Genomic DNA, 18,071 nt, shown 5'->3' with positions numbered 1-18,071 from the left:
AACAGACTCCTCTGCTGTAGCTGTTTGGCGAAATCTAAAACTCATTCTGGAGTGAATCTTCTTATCCACAGAACCATGAAAAACAGAATATTGACAGTCAGGGTTCTCTAGAGTCACAGAACTTATGGAATGAATTTACGGGCTACAGTCCAACTAATCCAACAATAACTAACTATGAACAGAAAGTCCAAGGATCTAGTAGTTCCTCAGTCTCACAAGGCTGGATGGGTGTCTCAGCTGGTCCTCCGTATATGCTGAAATCCTGAAGAAGTAGACTGCAATGCCAGGGAAGGAATGGTTATGCTAGCAAAGTGAGGGCAACAGGCAAAGAGCAAAACCTTCCTTCTTCCTTGTCCTTATATAGGCTTCCAGTAGAAAGTGTGGCCCAGATTAAAGGTGCGTCTTCTAGACTCAAGATATGCTGTTTTCCTGATTAAAGATCCAGATCAGAGATGTGTCTTGCTACCTCCAAGGTCTAAAATAAAAGTGGATTTACCCACTTCAAACCAAGCAGAAAATCTTTCACTGGTGTGCGCTCCTTCTCTGGGTTGTAGTTCATTACAGATAGAGGCAAGTTGACAATCAAGAATAGCCATCACAATCCACCCCTTGTCAATTTGACACACAATCATATCTCCTTATATCATGATTAATTTCCAAATGGAAACAACCAGATCACAATAATGCCTAAACCTACCCCTTGGACAACCACAACATGTTGTAAATTTAGAATAGGTAGCACTGTCCCTTGGGGAACATCTTTTTAGTATTCTCTTATTTGATGTTACAAGCTCCCAAGGTCCCAATGAGGAGCAGAAGGAGGGAGAACATGAGCAAAGAAGTCGGGACCACGAGGGATGCACCCACCCACTGAGACAGTGGAGCTGATCTATTGGGAGCTCACCAAGGCCAGCTGGACTGTGACTGAAAAAGCATGGGATAAAACTGGACTCTCTGAGCATGGCGAACAATGAGGGCTGATGAGAACCCAAGGACAATGGCACGGGGTTTTGAACCTACGTAATGTGCTGGCTTTGTGGGAGCCTAGCCAGTTTGGATGTTCACCTTCCTAGGAATGGACGGAGAGGGGAGGACCTAGGACTTACCACAGGGCAGGGAACCCTGACTGCTCTTTGGACTGGAGAGGGAAGGGGAGAGGAGTGGGGGGAGGGGAAGAAGGGTGGGAGGAGGGGGAGAAGGGTGGGAGGAGGGGGAGGGAAATGGGAGGCTGGGAGGAGGTGGAAACTTGTTTTTTTTTCCTTTTCTCAATAGAAAAAATGGAAAAAAAATAAAAAAAAGAAAAAAAAAGAAATTAAAGGAAAACAGAAATATCTGTACAAATGCATTCTTAACAAAATTCAACAGGAGCACTCTTCTCAATAATAATCCTTATTTCTGCAACTGGTCACATGATCTTACCACTTCCATTTGATAATGGGTTGCTGCTGTGCATGCCCTACTTTAAGACTTGGTGGGTCAGATAACACCCAGCTCATGATGGGAAGCTCAGGTTGCACAGTACTTGATTAACACACTGTCAAATGTTCAGTTTCAACCAAGGCCCAATAGCACACCAAGAGCTGTCTTTCAAAGGGAGAATAGTCGTCTGCAGATGATGGCAGAGCCTCACTCCAAAAACCCAAAGGTCTCATCTGTAATTCACCTATAGGGCATACCAAAGGCTCCAAACAGCATCCCTATCTGCCACTGACACCTCAACTACCATTGCTGGATGTTATAGTCCAAGTGTAGAGCAACCTGTACTTGTTGAAGCACTTCTCTCATTCCAGGCCCCACACAAAGCTAGCAAATGTGTTTGCTAGATCAATTACTGGATATCATGCACCAAAAAAATCTGCTAATCTGCTCAAATAAGGATACTCTACAGTAGCTGCAATCAGAGTTACTACCTGATTGTGTTTTCAATAGTCAACTGTCATTCTCCACGATCCATCAGTCTTCTGCACTGGCCAGATAGAGTTAAAGGGAGCCGTAGTGGGAACCAGCACCCCTGCAGCTTGATGGTAGCACTAATTTCTGTTTTTGATTCACTATGTACCTGGCAGAGGCAACTCTAAAGGCCTCCATTTAGCCTCTCCAACCATAACAGCCCTCCTCCACAGGTCAGGGAACCAATGTGAGAATTCTGCCAATTTCTAAGTATATCTACCCAAATTAAACATTCTGGAACTAGGGAAATAACTAATGGTTCAGAGACCCACTGGATGTGCTGTGACTCAGATTTGTGCCAAATTTCCATTGATCACCTGACATCCATAAACCCCTACTTTAACTGAATGGCCATAATGTTGCTTGGGATCTCCCAGGATCGGCTTCAATTCAGAACCAGTATCCAATAGTCCCCAAAAAATCTGATTAATTCCTCTCCCCAGTGTACCCTTGTACAAGGCCATAGATCCCTCTGGGGAAGAAGTAGAGAAAAGCTAACAGTAAAAACTTGGTATTTTACCAAGTTCCTTCCTCAGTGTGAATCTGGCCATCTCTTCATTCAAGGGGTTCTAGGTCTGAAAACTGGCTCAAGTCTGAAAATTGATTCACTGACCAAGATTACCTTTTGTCACTATCCAATGTAGCCTTTCTTTCATTTGTTTGAGAATTTTTCTGCTTATACAGATTAAACAAAAAAATGTTTTAGGCTTTTTATCTATTTCATGCCTGTAAACACCACGATTGACATGTCAGTACCAATGGTCCATATGAGTCATAGCACTGTAAAATTCACCTTTCCTATGCTGACCATTACAGGTTAGGTATTATGGACATTGCTTTGGCTATGTTGCCCATTATAATAACTACAATCATCTTATCTGGGACAATGCATTTCTACCCGGACATAGCTAAACCCATTGCATTTAACGAGTCCCATTGAGAAGCACCATAAGCAACCCTAAGGTCTGGCAAAAGAAAAAGGGTGATGAGAGCAGCCCTGAAGCAACAAATTCCACAGGAGTAGGATTGAGACAGCGACCTGGACCAGAGCAGGCCTGAGGAAGTGTGAACTCCACAGGAGCAAGGCTGAGCCAGCAACCAAGGCAGAGAAGGTCTGAGAAAGCAAACTCCAAAAGAACAGGACTAAGCCAGGGACCTAGGCCAAAGTGGGCCTGGGACAGTGAACTCCATGGGAGCAGGAGCAGATCCAGCCCAGGGTCATTTGCAGAAGCAAGACTGGACCAGTGACCTAGGCTGGAGTGGGCCTGAAACAGCAAGCTCCACTGGAGAGGGAACAGATACAGACCAGGGACATTTGTGGAGGCAGGACTGGGCCAGAGAATACCAGAGACAACAAACTCCAGAGAAGAAGGTGGAGAGGAGAAATTGCTGAGCAAGTGGGCCAGAGCCAGAGACAGCTGTGTGTTCAGGCATGAATCTGGGACCTTGCAGGGAGTAGACCTGAGCAAGGACCCCTGTGGGTCTAGGTGAGTGTCGGGGACCTCTGAGGGAGTAAGCCTGAGCCAGGTCCTTTGCTGGTCTGAGCACATCCAAGTTAGAACCTCCAAAGGAGTAGATCAGAGCCAGAGACCTTTGCAGGACCAACCCCAAGCCAGGGACCTCTGCAGGAGCAAATCCAGAGAAGGGCCATTTACAGAAACAGATCTGAGTCAATAACCTAGGCCAGAGCAGGCTTAAGATACCAAACTCCACCAGAGTGCAGCAAACCCCAGGAGAGCTGAGAGACCTCCAGGAACACGGTGTGAATAATGAAGTAACTAGAACCATGGCACAGATTGTACCATGAGGAACAACAACCACCTAAGCCTTGGATTCACTGGAACCTAGATTAATCACTAGAATAACAGACAGCCCCAACCACACCAACTAGAGGAAAAGATGGGTAGACAAGGTAAGAACACATGCAACACCACAAAGAGCAACACGACACCAGTAAAATCTTGATGTCCTGCAAAAGCAAGACTTGAAAAACCAAATACAGATGAAGCAGAAGAAAATGACCTAAAAAATAACTTCAGGAGAATGTTTGAAACTCTTAAAGAAGAAATGAAAAATTCCCTCAAAGAAATGGAGTAAAAGACAAACAAAATATTAAAAAACATCAGCAAATCCCTTAAAGAAAACCAAGAAAAAGAAATCAAACATATGGAAGAAACTATTCAAGACTTAGAAACTGAAATAGAGACGATAAAGAAAACACAAGCCGAGGTAATTATAGAAACAGAAATCATGAGAAAACAATCAGGAACCACAAACGCGACCATAAACAGCAGGATACAAGACATGGACAAACGCTGAAGATACAATAGAGGAAATAGACTCATCAACCAAAGAAAACATTAAATATAACAAAAGCTTAACTCAAAATATCCAGGAAATATGGGACACCATGGAAAGATCAAACCTAAGAATAATAGGTATAGAAGGAGGAGAAGTTCAACTCAAAAACACAGAAAATACATTTAACAAAATCTAGAAGAAAACTTTCCCAACCTAAAGAAAGATATGCACATGAAGATACAAGAAGTATACAGAACACCAAACAGACCGGATCAATAAAAAAAAGAAAAAAGTCCCCTTGCCACATAATAATCAAAACACAAAACATATAGAATAAAGAAAGAATATTAAGAGCTGCAAAGAAAAAGGCCAAGTACCATTTAAAGGCAGACCTATCAGAATTACACCTGATTTCTCATTGGAGACAATGAAAATCAGAAGGTCATGGTAAGGCGTTATGCAGACATTAAGAGACCATGGATGCCAGCCCAGACTATTACACCCAGCAAATCTTTCATTCACCAAAGAAGAACAAAACAAGATATTTCATGACAAAACCAGATTTTATCAATACCTAGCCACAAACCCAGCCCTACACAAAATACTAGGAGGAAAACTCCAACCCAAGGAAGTTGGTTACATCAACAAAAACACAGACAATAGATGGTCTCACAGCAGAAAATCCCCCCCAAAAGGAAAAACACACAAATTAACATCACCAACAATGAAAACTAAATTAACAGGAGACAGCAATCACTGGTTATTAATATCCCTTCATATAAACAGACTCAAGTCACCTATAAAGACAGACTAACAGACTGGATACAAAAAACAGAATCCCTCCTTTTTCTGCATACAAGAAACACACCTCAACCTCAAAGACAGACATTGCCTTAGAGTAAAGGGTTAAGAAAAAATATTTCAATTAAATGGACCTAAGAAACAAGCTGGTGTAGCTATCCTAATAAATAACAAGAGACTTAAACTAAAATCAATCAAAAAAATTTTTTAAAGGCATTTCATATTAGGCACAAGAAAAATCCATCAAGAGGAAATCAACTATGCCCCAAATATAAGGGTACCCTCATATGTAAAATAAACACTTCTAAAACCTAAATCATATATTAAACCCCACACACTAATAGTAAGAGACTTCAACACTCCACTTTCACCACTGGACAGGTCAGTCAGACAAAAAAAGAGAGAAATAAGAGAACTAACTGATGTTATAACTCAAATGGATTTAATAGACATCTATAGAATATTCCATTTAAAAGGAAAAGAATATACCTTCTTCTCAGCACATCATAGAACCTCTCAAAAATTGACCACATACTCGGTAACAAAACAAACCTCAACTAATATAAAATTAATTGGAATAACAGCATGTATCTTGCCAGATCACCATGGTTTAAAACTAGAATTCAACAGCAATGCTAACTGAAGAAAGCCCACAAACACATGGAAATTAAACAATGCACACCTGAATCATCAATGGGTCAAGGAAAAAATATAGAAAGAAATTAAAGACTTCCTAAAATTCAATGAAAATGACCACACAACATAACCAAATTTATGGGACACAAGGAAAGCAGAGTAAAGAGGAAAGGTCATAGCACAAAATGCCTACATAAAGAAGCTGGAAAAATCCCATACTAGTGAATTAACAGAACATTTGAAAACTTTAGGGAAAAAAGAGAAGCAAACTCACCCAAGAGAATTAGATGGCACGAAATAATCAAATTGAGAGCTAAAATCAACAAAATAGAAACAAAAAAAATACAAAGAATCAATGAGACAAAGAGTTGGTTCTTCAAGAAAATCAACAAAATAAACAAACCTTTATCCAAACTAACCAAAAGGAAAAGAGAGAATATCAAAATTAACAAAATCAGAAATGAAAAGGGGGACATAATAATAGACACAGAGGAAATACAGAGAATCACTGGGTCATATTTCAAAAGCCTGTACTCTACAATTTGGAAAACTTAAAGACAATGGACAACTTTCTGGATAAATATCACTTGCCAAATTAAGTCAAGACTAGATCAGCAAATTAAACAGACCTATAACTCTGAAGAAATAGAAATAGTCATCAAAAGTCTCCCAACCAAAAAAAGCCCAGGACCAGATGGTTTCAGCTCAGAATTCTACAAGACTTTCAAAGAAGAACTAATACCAATACACCTCAAATTATTCCACACAATAGAAACAGAAGGAACCTTGCCAAACTCTTTATAAGGCTAAAATTACCTTGATACCCAAACCACAGAAAGATATTACTAAGAAACAGAATTACAGACCAAGCTTACTCATGAACACTGATGCAAAAATACTAAATAAAATACTGGCAAATCAAATCCAAGAACACATCAGCGCCTTCATCCACCGTTATCAAGTCGGCTTCATCCCACAGATGCAGGATGGTTCAACATACAAAAATTTGTCAAGGTAATCCACCATATAAATAAACTGAAAAATAAAAACCACATGATCATCTCATTAGACGCTGAAAAAGCTTTCAACGAAATATAACATCCCTTCATGATAAAGGTCTTGGAGAGAGCAGGGATACAATAAACATGCCTAAACAAAATCAAAGCAATATACAGCAAGCCAACAGCCAACATCAAGCTAAATGGAGAGAAACTCCCAGCAATCCAGCTGAAATCAAGAACAAGACAAGGTTATCCACTCTCTCCATATCTATTCAATATAATTTCTGAGGTCCTAGCTAGAGAATTAAGACAACAAAAGGAGATCAAGAGGATACAAATCGGAAGGGAAGAAGACAAACTCTCACTATTTGCTGATGATGATAGTTCACATAAGTGACTCCAAAAAATCTACCAAGGAACGTCTACAACACATAAACACTTTCAGCATTTTAGCAGGATACAAGATTAACTTAAAAAAAAATCAGTAGCACTCCTGTAAACAGATGATAAGAATGAAATCAGAAAAACATCACCATTCACAATAGTCACAAATAGCATAAAATATCTCAGAGTAACTCTAACCAAACAAGTGGAAGATTTGTATGACAAGAACTTTAAAATCTTTGAAGAAATTGAAGAAGACATCAGAAAGTTGAAAGATCATCCATGTTCTTGGGTAGATAGCATTAACATAATAAAAATGGCAATCTTACCAAAAGCAATCTACAGATTCAATGTAATGCCCATCAAAATCTCAGCAAAATTCTTCAAAGACCTCGAATGAACAATAATCAACTTCATATGGAAAAGCAAAAAACCCAGGATAGCCAAAACAATCCTGGGCAATAAAAGAAAGTCTAAAGGCATCACAATCCCTGACTTCAAACTCTATTACAGAGATACAGTACTCAAAACAGCCTGGTGTTCGCATAAAAACAGACAGGAGGACCAATGGAACCAAACAGAAGACCTGGATATTAATCCACACTCCTTTGAACACCTAAATTTTGACAAAGAAGCTAAAAATATCAAATGAAAAAAAGAAAGCATATTTAACAAGTGGTGCTGGCATAACTGAATTTCAACATGTAGAAGAATGAAAATAGATTCATATCTATCACCATACACAAAACTCAAGTCCAAATGGATCCAAGACCTCAACATAAAGCCAGCCACACTGAACCTTATAGATAAAAAAGTGGGAAGTACACTTGAACACACTGGCACAGGGAACCACTTGCTAAATATAACCCCAGCAGCACAGACACTGAGAGAAACAATTAATAAATGAGACCTCCTGAAACTGAAAAGCTTTTGAAAAGCAAAGGACATGGTCAACAAGACAAAACAACAACTGAGCCGGGCAGTGGTGGCGCACGCCTTTAATCTCAGCACTCGGGAGGCAGAGGCAGGCGGATCTCTGGGAGTTCGAGGCCAGTCTGGTCTACAAGAGCTAGTTCCGGGACAGGCTCCAAAACCACAGAGAAACCCTGTCTTGAAAAACCAAACAAACAAAAAAAAAAAACAACAGCCTACAGAATGGGAAAATCACCATTTGTCTGTATTCTGTCAATTATGTTTAAATAAATGCTGATTGACCAGCAGCCAGACAGGAAGTATAGGTGGGACAACTACACAGGAAGTAGAGGAGTGATGGAGGAAGGTCATTGGCTAATAAAGGAACTGCCTTGGCCCATTTTATTGGTTAGAAGATAGGTGGGAGGAGTAAACAGAACAGAACACTGGGAGGAAGAGGAAGTGAGCTCAGACTCCACAGCTCTCCTCTTGGGAGCAGACGCCTGAGAGAGACGCCATGCTCCACTCTCCCGGGCAGACACACGCGATGAAGCAAGCCGCCAGGTTAGACATGCTGAATCTTTCCCGGTAAGACCGGTGCTCACAGATTATTAGAGATGGGTTGATCGGGATGTGAGAATTAGCCTGTAAGGGCTTGAGCTAAAGGGCCAAGCAGTGTTTAAATGAATACAGTTTGTGTGTTGTTATTTCGGGCATAAGCTAGCAGGGCAGGCAGCTGGGGTGCTGGGGACGCAGCCCAGCAGCCCATATTACTACAGAGGAGGGTCAAGGAGAACAGGAGAATTCTGGGAAGAGGACGCAGTCCTTTCAAGACACAGAAGAAGCAAGATGTGACTGTGCCGCTGAAAAAGGTACTGAGCCATGTGGCTAACACAGATAAGAATAATGGGCTAACATAAGTTATAAGAGTTAATAACAAGCCTGAGTTAATGGGCCAACCAGTTTATGATTAATGTAGACCTCTATGTAATTTCTTTGGGACTTAACAACTGCGGGAACCGGGCAGGACAGAAACCTCAGACAACAGGAAAATATCTTCACAGACCCCACATCAAATAGAGATCTAATCTCCAAAATATACAAAGAACTCAAGAAACTGATCATTAAAAGAACAAATAATCCAATAAAAAAAAAATGGAGTACAGACCTAAACAGAGAACTCTCAACAGAGCGGTATCCTGAGCATAGAAAACCTCAAAGTCTGCCCCCCTCAGTGACATACTTCCTCCAACAAAGGTATGCCCACACCAACAAAGCTACACCTCCTAATAGTACCACTCCCTATGAGATTATAGGGGTCAATTACTTCAAACTACCACAGTCATCTTTTGATAAATGCTTCAGCCAACCATTCAAACTTTTGACACTTTTTTTTTAACTGTTCAAGCTTCCATATTAAGCTCAGAGTCTCTACTCAGAGGGCCCATATCAATAAACTCAACATGATCTAGTTTTATGTCCCTTCCACCATTAGCCCATACCTTTAAAATCCACTCCCACAAATATTCCCCAGACTTCTGCTTGAATGTACTGGCAAATTCATTAAGCTCTTAGTGCAGTGTGGTGATATTTTGTGCTTTAACAAATAAAGCTTGCCTGAAGATCACACTGCAGAGACAGTCACATTACTTAGCCATGAAGGCCAGGTAGTGGTGGCACACACTTTTAATCCTAGGAATTTGAAGAAACAGGCAGACATATTTCTGTGAATTCAAGTCCACCCTGTGCTACACGAGATTGAATCAATCTAAAAGAGAAATAGAGCTCACACCTTTGATCCCAGCCCTTGGAATCACATGCCTTTAATCACAGCACTAGGGAGGTTGAGACAGGAATGACTTGCCAGGGCAAAGATAAGAATATAAGGTAGAAGGAGGGGGTGGGAGGAGGAGAACTTGAGGGAACTGTATAGGCAAGATGGAAGAAGGACAGAGATGAGAGCAAGGAAAGAGATATTTTGATTGAGGGAGCCATTATGGGGCTATCAAGAAACCTGGAACTAGAGAAATTCCCAGGAATCCACAAGGACGATGCCAGCTAAGACCCTAAGCAATAGAGAAGGTGCCCAAAGTGGCCTTGCCCTGTAGTCAGATTGATGAATATCTTAAATTTCACCATAGAACCTTAATCTAGCAACTAATGGAAACAGAGGCAAAGACCCACAGTGGAGCACTGGGCTGAGCTCTCATTTGAAGAGTGGGAGGAGTGAATATGAGCAAAGAGGTCAAGACCATGATGGGTACAAGCACTGAAACAGTTTACCTGAGCTAATGGGAGCTCACCAGCTCCAGTTGGACAGGAAAGGAACCAGCATAGGACCAAACTTGATACCCTAAATGTGTGTGACAGTTGTATGGCTGGGGCAGACTGTGGGGGGCCAGTGATGTAATAATGTCTGTCCTGTCCCTTTCAGAGACAAGCCCTGCCCATTCCACCCCCCCATCAGCTGAGGCAAGCAGATCTTCCTTCTGCTTCTAGCCTGAGCTCCCTTCCTTTCTGTCTCTCTCCTGAAAAGGCAGCTTCTGTCTTTCTCCCTTCTCCCCTTCCCCCTCCCCTCTCTCTCTCTCTCTCTTTCTATTTTTTCTCTCTCTCCTCTTCTCCCTTCTTCACTTCCCCCATTTCCCCCCATAACCCACTAAATAAATATCCAACCTCACTCTGCATGGTGTGCCAATCCATCTATCTCTCACCTGCAGCTGCACCTCGTAGGACAGGTCTCTGTCTCTCACCCACCTTGTGGCTCCTAGCCTTGGATCTGCTCCCCCCACCCCATTACTACTGGCAGTGGCACCAGGATTTAACCCTGCTGCTTGTACTGGCTTTTTGGGAACCTACTCTCTTTGGATGGATACCTTGCTCAGCCTGGGAGGCTTGGACCTTCCCCAAAGCAATGTACCTTATCCTCTCTGAGGAGTGGATAGGGGGTGGGGTGTAGGTGGAAAGAATGGGAGGAGGGGAAGGAGTGGGAACTGGGACTGGTATGTAAAATGAAAACAGATAGTATGCATTCTTTTCTTTAAAAAAATAAAATAAAACAAATCTTTTTTTAAAAAACATAGGAGGAGACAGGAGGTCAGGGCATTCAGTCTGAGGATTCAAAGAGACAGGATCACCTTTTTGGTCTGATGTAGAGGTAAGAACTAGTGGCTGGCACTACAGTGTAATACATTCCACATGGACTACACTTTCTATATCCCCTCTAGAAAACTGCTTTGGCCTTGAGTTTGTTTGTAAATCTAGATGTAACTAGATTTGGTGGGTCCTGAGGGACATCAGTATTGTCTTGCTGGCATTGTCTTCAGAGAGAGTCACTGCTGGTTTAGTGGACAATTAAGGATTAAACTCAGTGAAAGGTCAAAGGAGCAGTATTTCAAAGTGTACTGGCTGGCTTTGTGTGTCAACTTGACACAAGCTAGAGTCATCAGAGAGGAAAGAGCCTCAGTTGAGGAAATGCCTCCTTGAGATCCATCTGAAGGGCATTTTCTCATTTAGTGATTAGTGTGAGAGGGAACTGCTCATTGTAGGTGGTGCCATCTCTGAGTTGGTGGTTCTGGGATATATAAGAAAACAGGTTGAGCAAGTCATGGGAAACAAACCACTAAGCAGCTCCCCTCTATTGGGTCTGCATCTGCTCCTGCCCCCAGGATCCTTTCCTGTTTGAGCTCCTGCCCTGACTTCCTTCAGTAATAAACAGCAATACTGAAGTATAAGCCAAATAAACCCTTCCCTCTCCAACTTGTTTTTTTTTTTTTTTGATATGGTGTTTCACCGCAGCAAAAGAAACCCTAACTAAGACACTTAGAGGGGAGAGGTCAAGTAAGATAAAATCCTTGCGAATCTGAAGGTTCAAAGTTCTCAGCTTCAGTAGGGTCCTCCACACATCCCCAAGCCATGTTATAGGGTCCACTCTTTACCAATTGATGCCCTGACTTGAACTGCTGACATCCTCTGAAGCTGGGGCTTGAATTTTTCCTATAATTCAGCCGACCTTATAATGAAGGCTTCAGTTTGATTTTTCTGTAACTCAAGCTCTGTGGCTGCTGGAAAGAAGATTTTTTTCTAGGGCACACTTAGAAACCTTTACACTGTTTATTAACATCTGGAGCTGGTCGACTTTATACTAAGTTCTTTATTGTCCTTCACCATATTTTGAAATTACTTAATTTTATCACAGAGCTCACTCCTATCTTTTATCAGTTTATACAGAAATACTAAAAGCAACCAACCAGCAGCATCATTTTCATTATTTTTCCCCAAACTGTCAAAATTTAAAATACAGGATCATCAAATCTAGTGCCATTCACAGCTGGTGACTCAAGATAATCAAATGTATTTACCCCTGTAAGTTTGTAATACAGTTCACACCATGGGCTTTTGGTACTCTCTGAGCTCCCAGGAGAGGGAGTTTTTGGAGAGACTACAGTAACCGAAAGTGGTAGAGAAGTGAACAGTTTATCCCAGACAGTTAAAAGATTCATCATTATACTTGTTCTTCTATAAGCACTTCTGGTACCAAAATCTGTATCTGTCAGGGTTCTCTAGAGTCACAAAGTCTATGGAATGAGTGTGTATGTATGTATGTATGTATGTATGTATGTATGTATGTTTGTATGAAATTATTGGAATGACTTACAAGCTACAGTCCAACTACTCCAACAATGACCAGCTGTGAACAGTAAGTCCAAGAATCTAGTAGTTCCTCAGTCCCACCAGGCTGCGTGTCTCAGCTGGTCCTCTGTATATACTGGAATCCTGAAGAAGTAGGCTCCATGGAAGGAACAGATGTTTTAACACAGTGAGGGCAAATGGGCAAAGAGCAAACCTTCCTTCTTCCATGTCCTTATCCAGGCTTCCAGCAGAAAGTGAAGCACAGATTAAAGGTGTGCCTTCCCACCTCAATATCCAAATCAAAGGCATGCTGTCCTTCTACCTAAAGATCCATATCAGAGGTGTTTCTTCCTACCTTAAAAGTCTAGAATAGAAATAAGTTTACCCACTGTAAACCCAAAAGAAAATTTCTCACAGGTGTGCTCTCCATTTCCTGGTTGTAGTTCATTCCAGATATAGTCAAGCTGACAATGAAGAATGGCAAGAATGATGGAAGGAGACAAGCAGTTCTTCCCCAGGGCCTCTAACCTGCATAGTCATGCCATGGTAAAGTTCTCCCCAGGGCCTCTGACCTGCACACTCATGCCATGGTAAAGTTCTCCCCAGGGCCTCTGACCTGCACACTCATGCCATGGTAAAGTTCTCCCCAGGGCCTCTGACCTGAATACTCATGCCATGGTAAAGTGTTCCCACATGTGCACAGAAACATTAAATAAATAAATGTAAATTTTTAAAAAGAGGACTGGTGAGATGGCTCATCACTCCACAAGCCTGATGACCTCAGTTTGATGCTCTGAATCCACAACTGAAGGAGATAACTGACCCCTAAAAGTTGTCCTGTACCTCCATGCATGTGAATGACTCCTTCACACAACATAATAACAGTAGCAATAATAATGAAAAATTAAAGTCCATTAAGGTAACAGGTTCCAAAATCTTGAAATAAACCATAAAGCAGTAGTCATATTTTATCATCTTAACAGCTCTTTTTGAATGGCAGTTTTCTTTCCAGAAGTATCTATTGATCCTGACTTAACTCACAGCAGGCTGTATGACCAAGTGCCAGCACCTCATGCTTTAATCCACCCCATGCTGGGCAAGGAGATTTTTGACAAATAGCTCTGGTTGGAAGAAAAGTCCTCAGTGCAGCACTAGCTTTGAGGGCTCCAGCTGGCTGTCTAGGTTACCAGGTATCACTGTGGTACAAGTTACCAAAATAATTAACAACTAGTTTGCAAAGACATCTGAAAACGCAGCCACTTTCTTGGGCATGCTGGTACACTACTAACTGCAGCAACAGATTGTGAGATGGTTGATTGCCTCCCCACTTTAAATCTGAGTAGACCAAGCTCTGCTCATGTGAGAAGTTACAAAAACCCTAAAGCAGGAGCTCAGCTTTAGGTTCGCACAACTGGATAGTCCAGAAAGAAAGAAGAATTTTATAAGATGGTTCTGTTGCAACCCCCAGTTCTCTGAATTATCCTTGGCATTGATAAAGAACCACAGAAACAGATCAGTATGAAACTTAATGATTTAATCCAGCAGAGCCACACCGAAGAAACAGAAGTTGCTTATAAACTCTGGCCATGTCTTCATTTCCTGGAAATGTCTTGAGCTTCCCTGTTCCTGGCTGTCTTACAGTAAGATGTCAGCAGTACTTTCAACAAAAACATTTTATCTGGATTGACCTAAACTATTACAGAGATCCAAACAGAGACATTATGCAAAACTAGCCAACAAGACTCCACAATAAAGGCAGCATTGCAAAAGAAGGGGAAAGGCCAGGGAGAACTGCTTCAGTTAAAACAGACTAAAGAGATGGGACGCAGCTCAGAGGTAAGGTGCTTGCCCAGCATTCAGGAAGCCCTGGATTTGATCCCCAGAACGTTATGTGGTGGTTCAAGGTCATTCAGCCTGGCTCTATAATGAGTCCAAGATCAGCCTACTACATGACATCTGTCAAAAAAAAATACACACTAAAGAGATGAAGAAATGAAAACTAAATTCCATGCTCAGTTCCTAACTGAGCCTCCAACAATAGCAATACATGTTTTGAATGGCATAATTTGGTAAGATAATCGATCATTGGATATAGGTTGCATATTAGGCCAACAGGTCGGCAAATTTTTCAGTGAGAAGTCTAGTGATGAACATTTTATTTTGGAAGACATATATTCCAAGCCTCAATTGTTTAATTTTCTGCTATGTGCAGTGGTGTACAGATAATACAGTCCATTAGAACAGTTACAAGCCTAGCCTGATCGTGTACACCTTTACTTCTAGCTAGCTGGCAACTGAGGCAGAAAAATTACTTCAACCCACAAGTTAAATAGCAAATCTGACTGGCAGGCTACAGTCTGCCAACCCTAAACCAGAGACCCTTGTAACAAAGCTAAATTTCCTGAGTGCTAACTTGTGGGATAATACAAGAGAATTGCTTTCATATGAGACACAGGAGAACGCATAGGGTGTGAGCTATTATTTCATCTGTTTGGAACTCTGAAATGATTCTAAAAGGTCCAGAGGGGAGGAAAGAAAAAGTAAACACAGGGAAATGGCATGTGAACACTGCTGAACCTCCTGGTGAACTACAAGGATTTTATCACAGGCTTTGTGCACTACCGATGGAGGTTTGAAACTCATCAAGATGGAAAGGTTTCCAACTACTCGAAACTGTGGTTTGTGGCCCTGTAATTGATATTCGTCAAGGGGGACCACATCTTGGTTGGCCATTCCTGCCCTCCCCCAGTGTGTCCTCAGCATTCCACCTACATCTCTGACAGCTGATGTGGCAGGGAGACCAGAAAGGCCTTCTCAGCTGCCTGCCGGGTTCCCCCTGCTGACCTCTGGTCCAAGCATCACCGCAGGGTCTGTGATGGTAGACATGACCTCATTGATCAATTCCACAGGAATATCCCCCGACACTCGGGATCTCTTGGTTTCCTCCGGAGCATGAGAGTTGTTCATTTTCCTCTTTTCTCCTGTGATGTTCAAAATAAAAGGCAAAAAAAAAAAAAAAAAATGGATGGTTTGAAATGGAAAATATGACCTAATGAATCTAACTTATTTGGGGGAGGGAATCTGGGGGTGAGACAGGTTCATGTATGTATCCCTGGCTGGTCTAATACTGACAATCAGGTGGGCTTCAAACTTCTGGCAATCCTCCTGAATGCTGGGATTAATTTTCTGATAGCACTGATAGCTGTCCCCAGCCTTCCAGTAGGAGAAAGGCAGGTGGTGGAAGAGAAAGAAGATCAGCACCATTGCCAGTTTCAGATCCACTTTAAAGACTGCCTGTTTTCTAAGATGTTTCCTTGGCATAAGAGTTACTATGTTTCTTTTTTTAATTTATTTTTATTCACATGTATTACTTCCTGTTTTACCTGCTGGTTTATCTGTATGTGGGCCTGAACTAGAGTTAGAGAGTTGTGAGCTATATGTGGGTGCTGGGAATTGAAACTGGGTCCTCTGGAAGAGCGGGCAGTGCTCTTAACCACCCATGTTTCTTTTTTGAAAGGTATTTTTATGTGAGTGTTTGCATGCACGTGTGCGTGCGTGTGCACGTGCATGTGTGTGTGTGTGTGTGTGTGTGTTGCCCAAAGAGGACAGACAAAAGCATCAGATTCCCTGGAACTGGAGTTATATATAGGCAACTGTGAGCTGTTGGGTACTAGGAACCAAATATTGGTCCTCTACAAGAGCAGTCAATGCTGTTAAATGCTGAGCCTCCTCTCCAGCCCCAAGCACATGTTTCTTCATCTGCAGATATAGAAGTTGGTGTCATTATTCTTGGAGGATTGAGAGCTCAAAGTCATCCTTGGCTGCACAGGGAGTTCAAAGCTGTAATATAAATGTCTGTAATCATAAATGTCAAAAATTGTTAAAAAATGTATTATTAACCCCAAATGAGAAGTTTCTGTTGCTTTTGTTTTTGGTTTTATTTTATAAATGTGCATGTCTTCATAGAAAGAATCTCTGTTTTTCAAGAATAATCCCTGAGAACCCAGTAGCCCAAGCCTAGAGAACAAGTCTTTTCAAATACCTAGATTCTCTTTTCTGTTTTTGTCTGCTTGCTTTTAAGAATTAACTAAGTTGTTCCTCAAACCTTTAGTGCTGGTTGATCTGATTATTTCTCTTTATAATCCCACTTATCTCAATTTACATACCATATGCAATATGGTATGTACATTACATATAATATGTAAATTAATAGTGTACATATGCATGTGTATATATATTATATTTAGGTATCTTCATATATATTTGAAAAATATTAGTAAATTGTCTTACTTTTAATAAACAAAACAGGGCTGCAGAGATGGCTATGGTAAAAGTGCTTGCCTTACAAAAGTGTGGATCAAAATTCGGATCATCAGAACTTACAAAAGCTAGGCAGGCATGGTGACTCACTTGCAATTCCAGCCCTTGCGAGGAGGAACCTAATGACTCTACAGCAAGCTGAAATGCTAGACTAACCTTTATCTGTGTGTGTTAGGGTCAACTGAGAGACCCTGCCTCAAGGAATAAAGTGGAGCATGAAGGAAGAATAACCTTTTTGTATCGATTTGTTTTCTGAGACAAGGTATTTTGGTGTAACAGCTCTGGCTGTCCTGGAACTCCCTCCATAGACCAGACTGGCCTCGAAACTCTACACACTTGTGTACCATACACACTCACATGTATACCATACACCATCAAATGTGCACCACACACACTCACATGTATAACATACAACCTCACAAGTGCACCACAAACATTTATACCATACAACCTCACATATGTACCACACACTCACATGCATACCATACACCTTCACATGTGTACCACACACACATGTATACCTTACACTCTCACATGTACACCACACACACTCACATGTGCACCACGCACTAGTATACCTTACACCCTCACATGTGCACCACACACTCATATGTATACCACATGTGCACCACACACTCACACCTATACCACATGTGCACCACACACTCACACCTACACCACATGTGCACCACACACTCACACCTACACCACATGTGCACCACACACTCACACCTACACCACATGTGCACCACACACTCACACCTACACCACATGTGCACCACACACTCACACCTACACCACATGTGCACCACACACTCACACCTATACCACATGTACACCACACACTCACACCTATACCACATGTGCACCACACACTCACATGTATACCACATGTGCACCACACACTCACACCTACACCACATGTGCACCACACACTCACATGTATACCACATGTGCACCACATACTCACATGTATACCACATGTGCACCACACACTCACATGTATACCACATGTGCACCACACACTCACACCTACACCACATGTGCAACACACACTCACACCTATACCACATGTGCACCACACACTCACACCTATACCACATGTGCACCACACACTCACACCTATACCACATGTGC

At 41.7% G+C, this 18,071-nt stretch overlaps 1 protein-coding gene across 3 annotated transcripts in view; it reads right to left on the bottom strand.

Annotated features, from left to right (window-relative positions):
• The window catches only part of Kat2b (lysine acetyltransferase 2B), a 132,765-nt gene that overhangs the window by 19,914 nt on the left and 94,780 nt on the right, over positions 1–18,071 (bottom strand). For all 3 annotated transcript variants that reach the window (XM_041655475.1, XM_041655472.1, XM_041655473.1), the window contains one exon: positions 15,459–15,595. In XM_041655475.1, the coding sequence (XP_041511409.1) occupies positions 15,459–15,595 (137 nt within the window). The remainder of the gene's footprint in view (positions 1–15,458; positions 15,596–18,071) is intronic.

The sequence above is a fragment of the Microtus oregoni genome, unplaced genomic scaffold (assembly GCF_018167655.1).
Source record: "Microtus oregoni isolate MIOR12 unplaced genomic scaffold, Mior012 000007F_ref0000211, whole genome shotgun sequence".
NCBI classification, from domain to species: Eukaryota; Metazoa; Chordata; class Mammalia; order Rodentia; family Cricetidae; genus Microtus; species Microtus oregoni.
The sequence above is the reverse complement of the archived record's forward strand: the minus strand, read 5'-3'. Positions and strand labels throughout refer to the sequence as shown.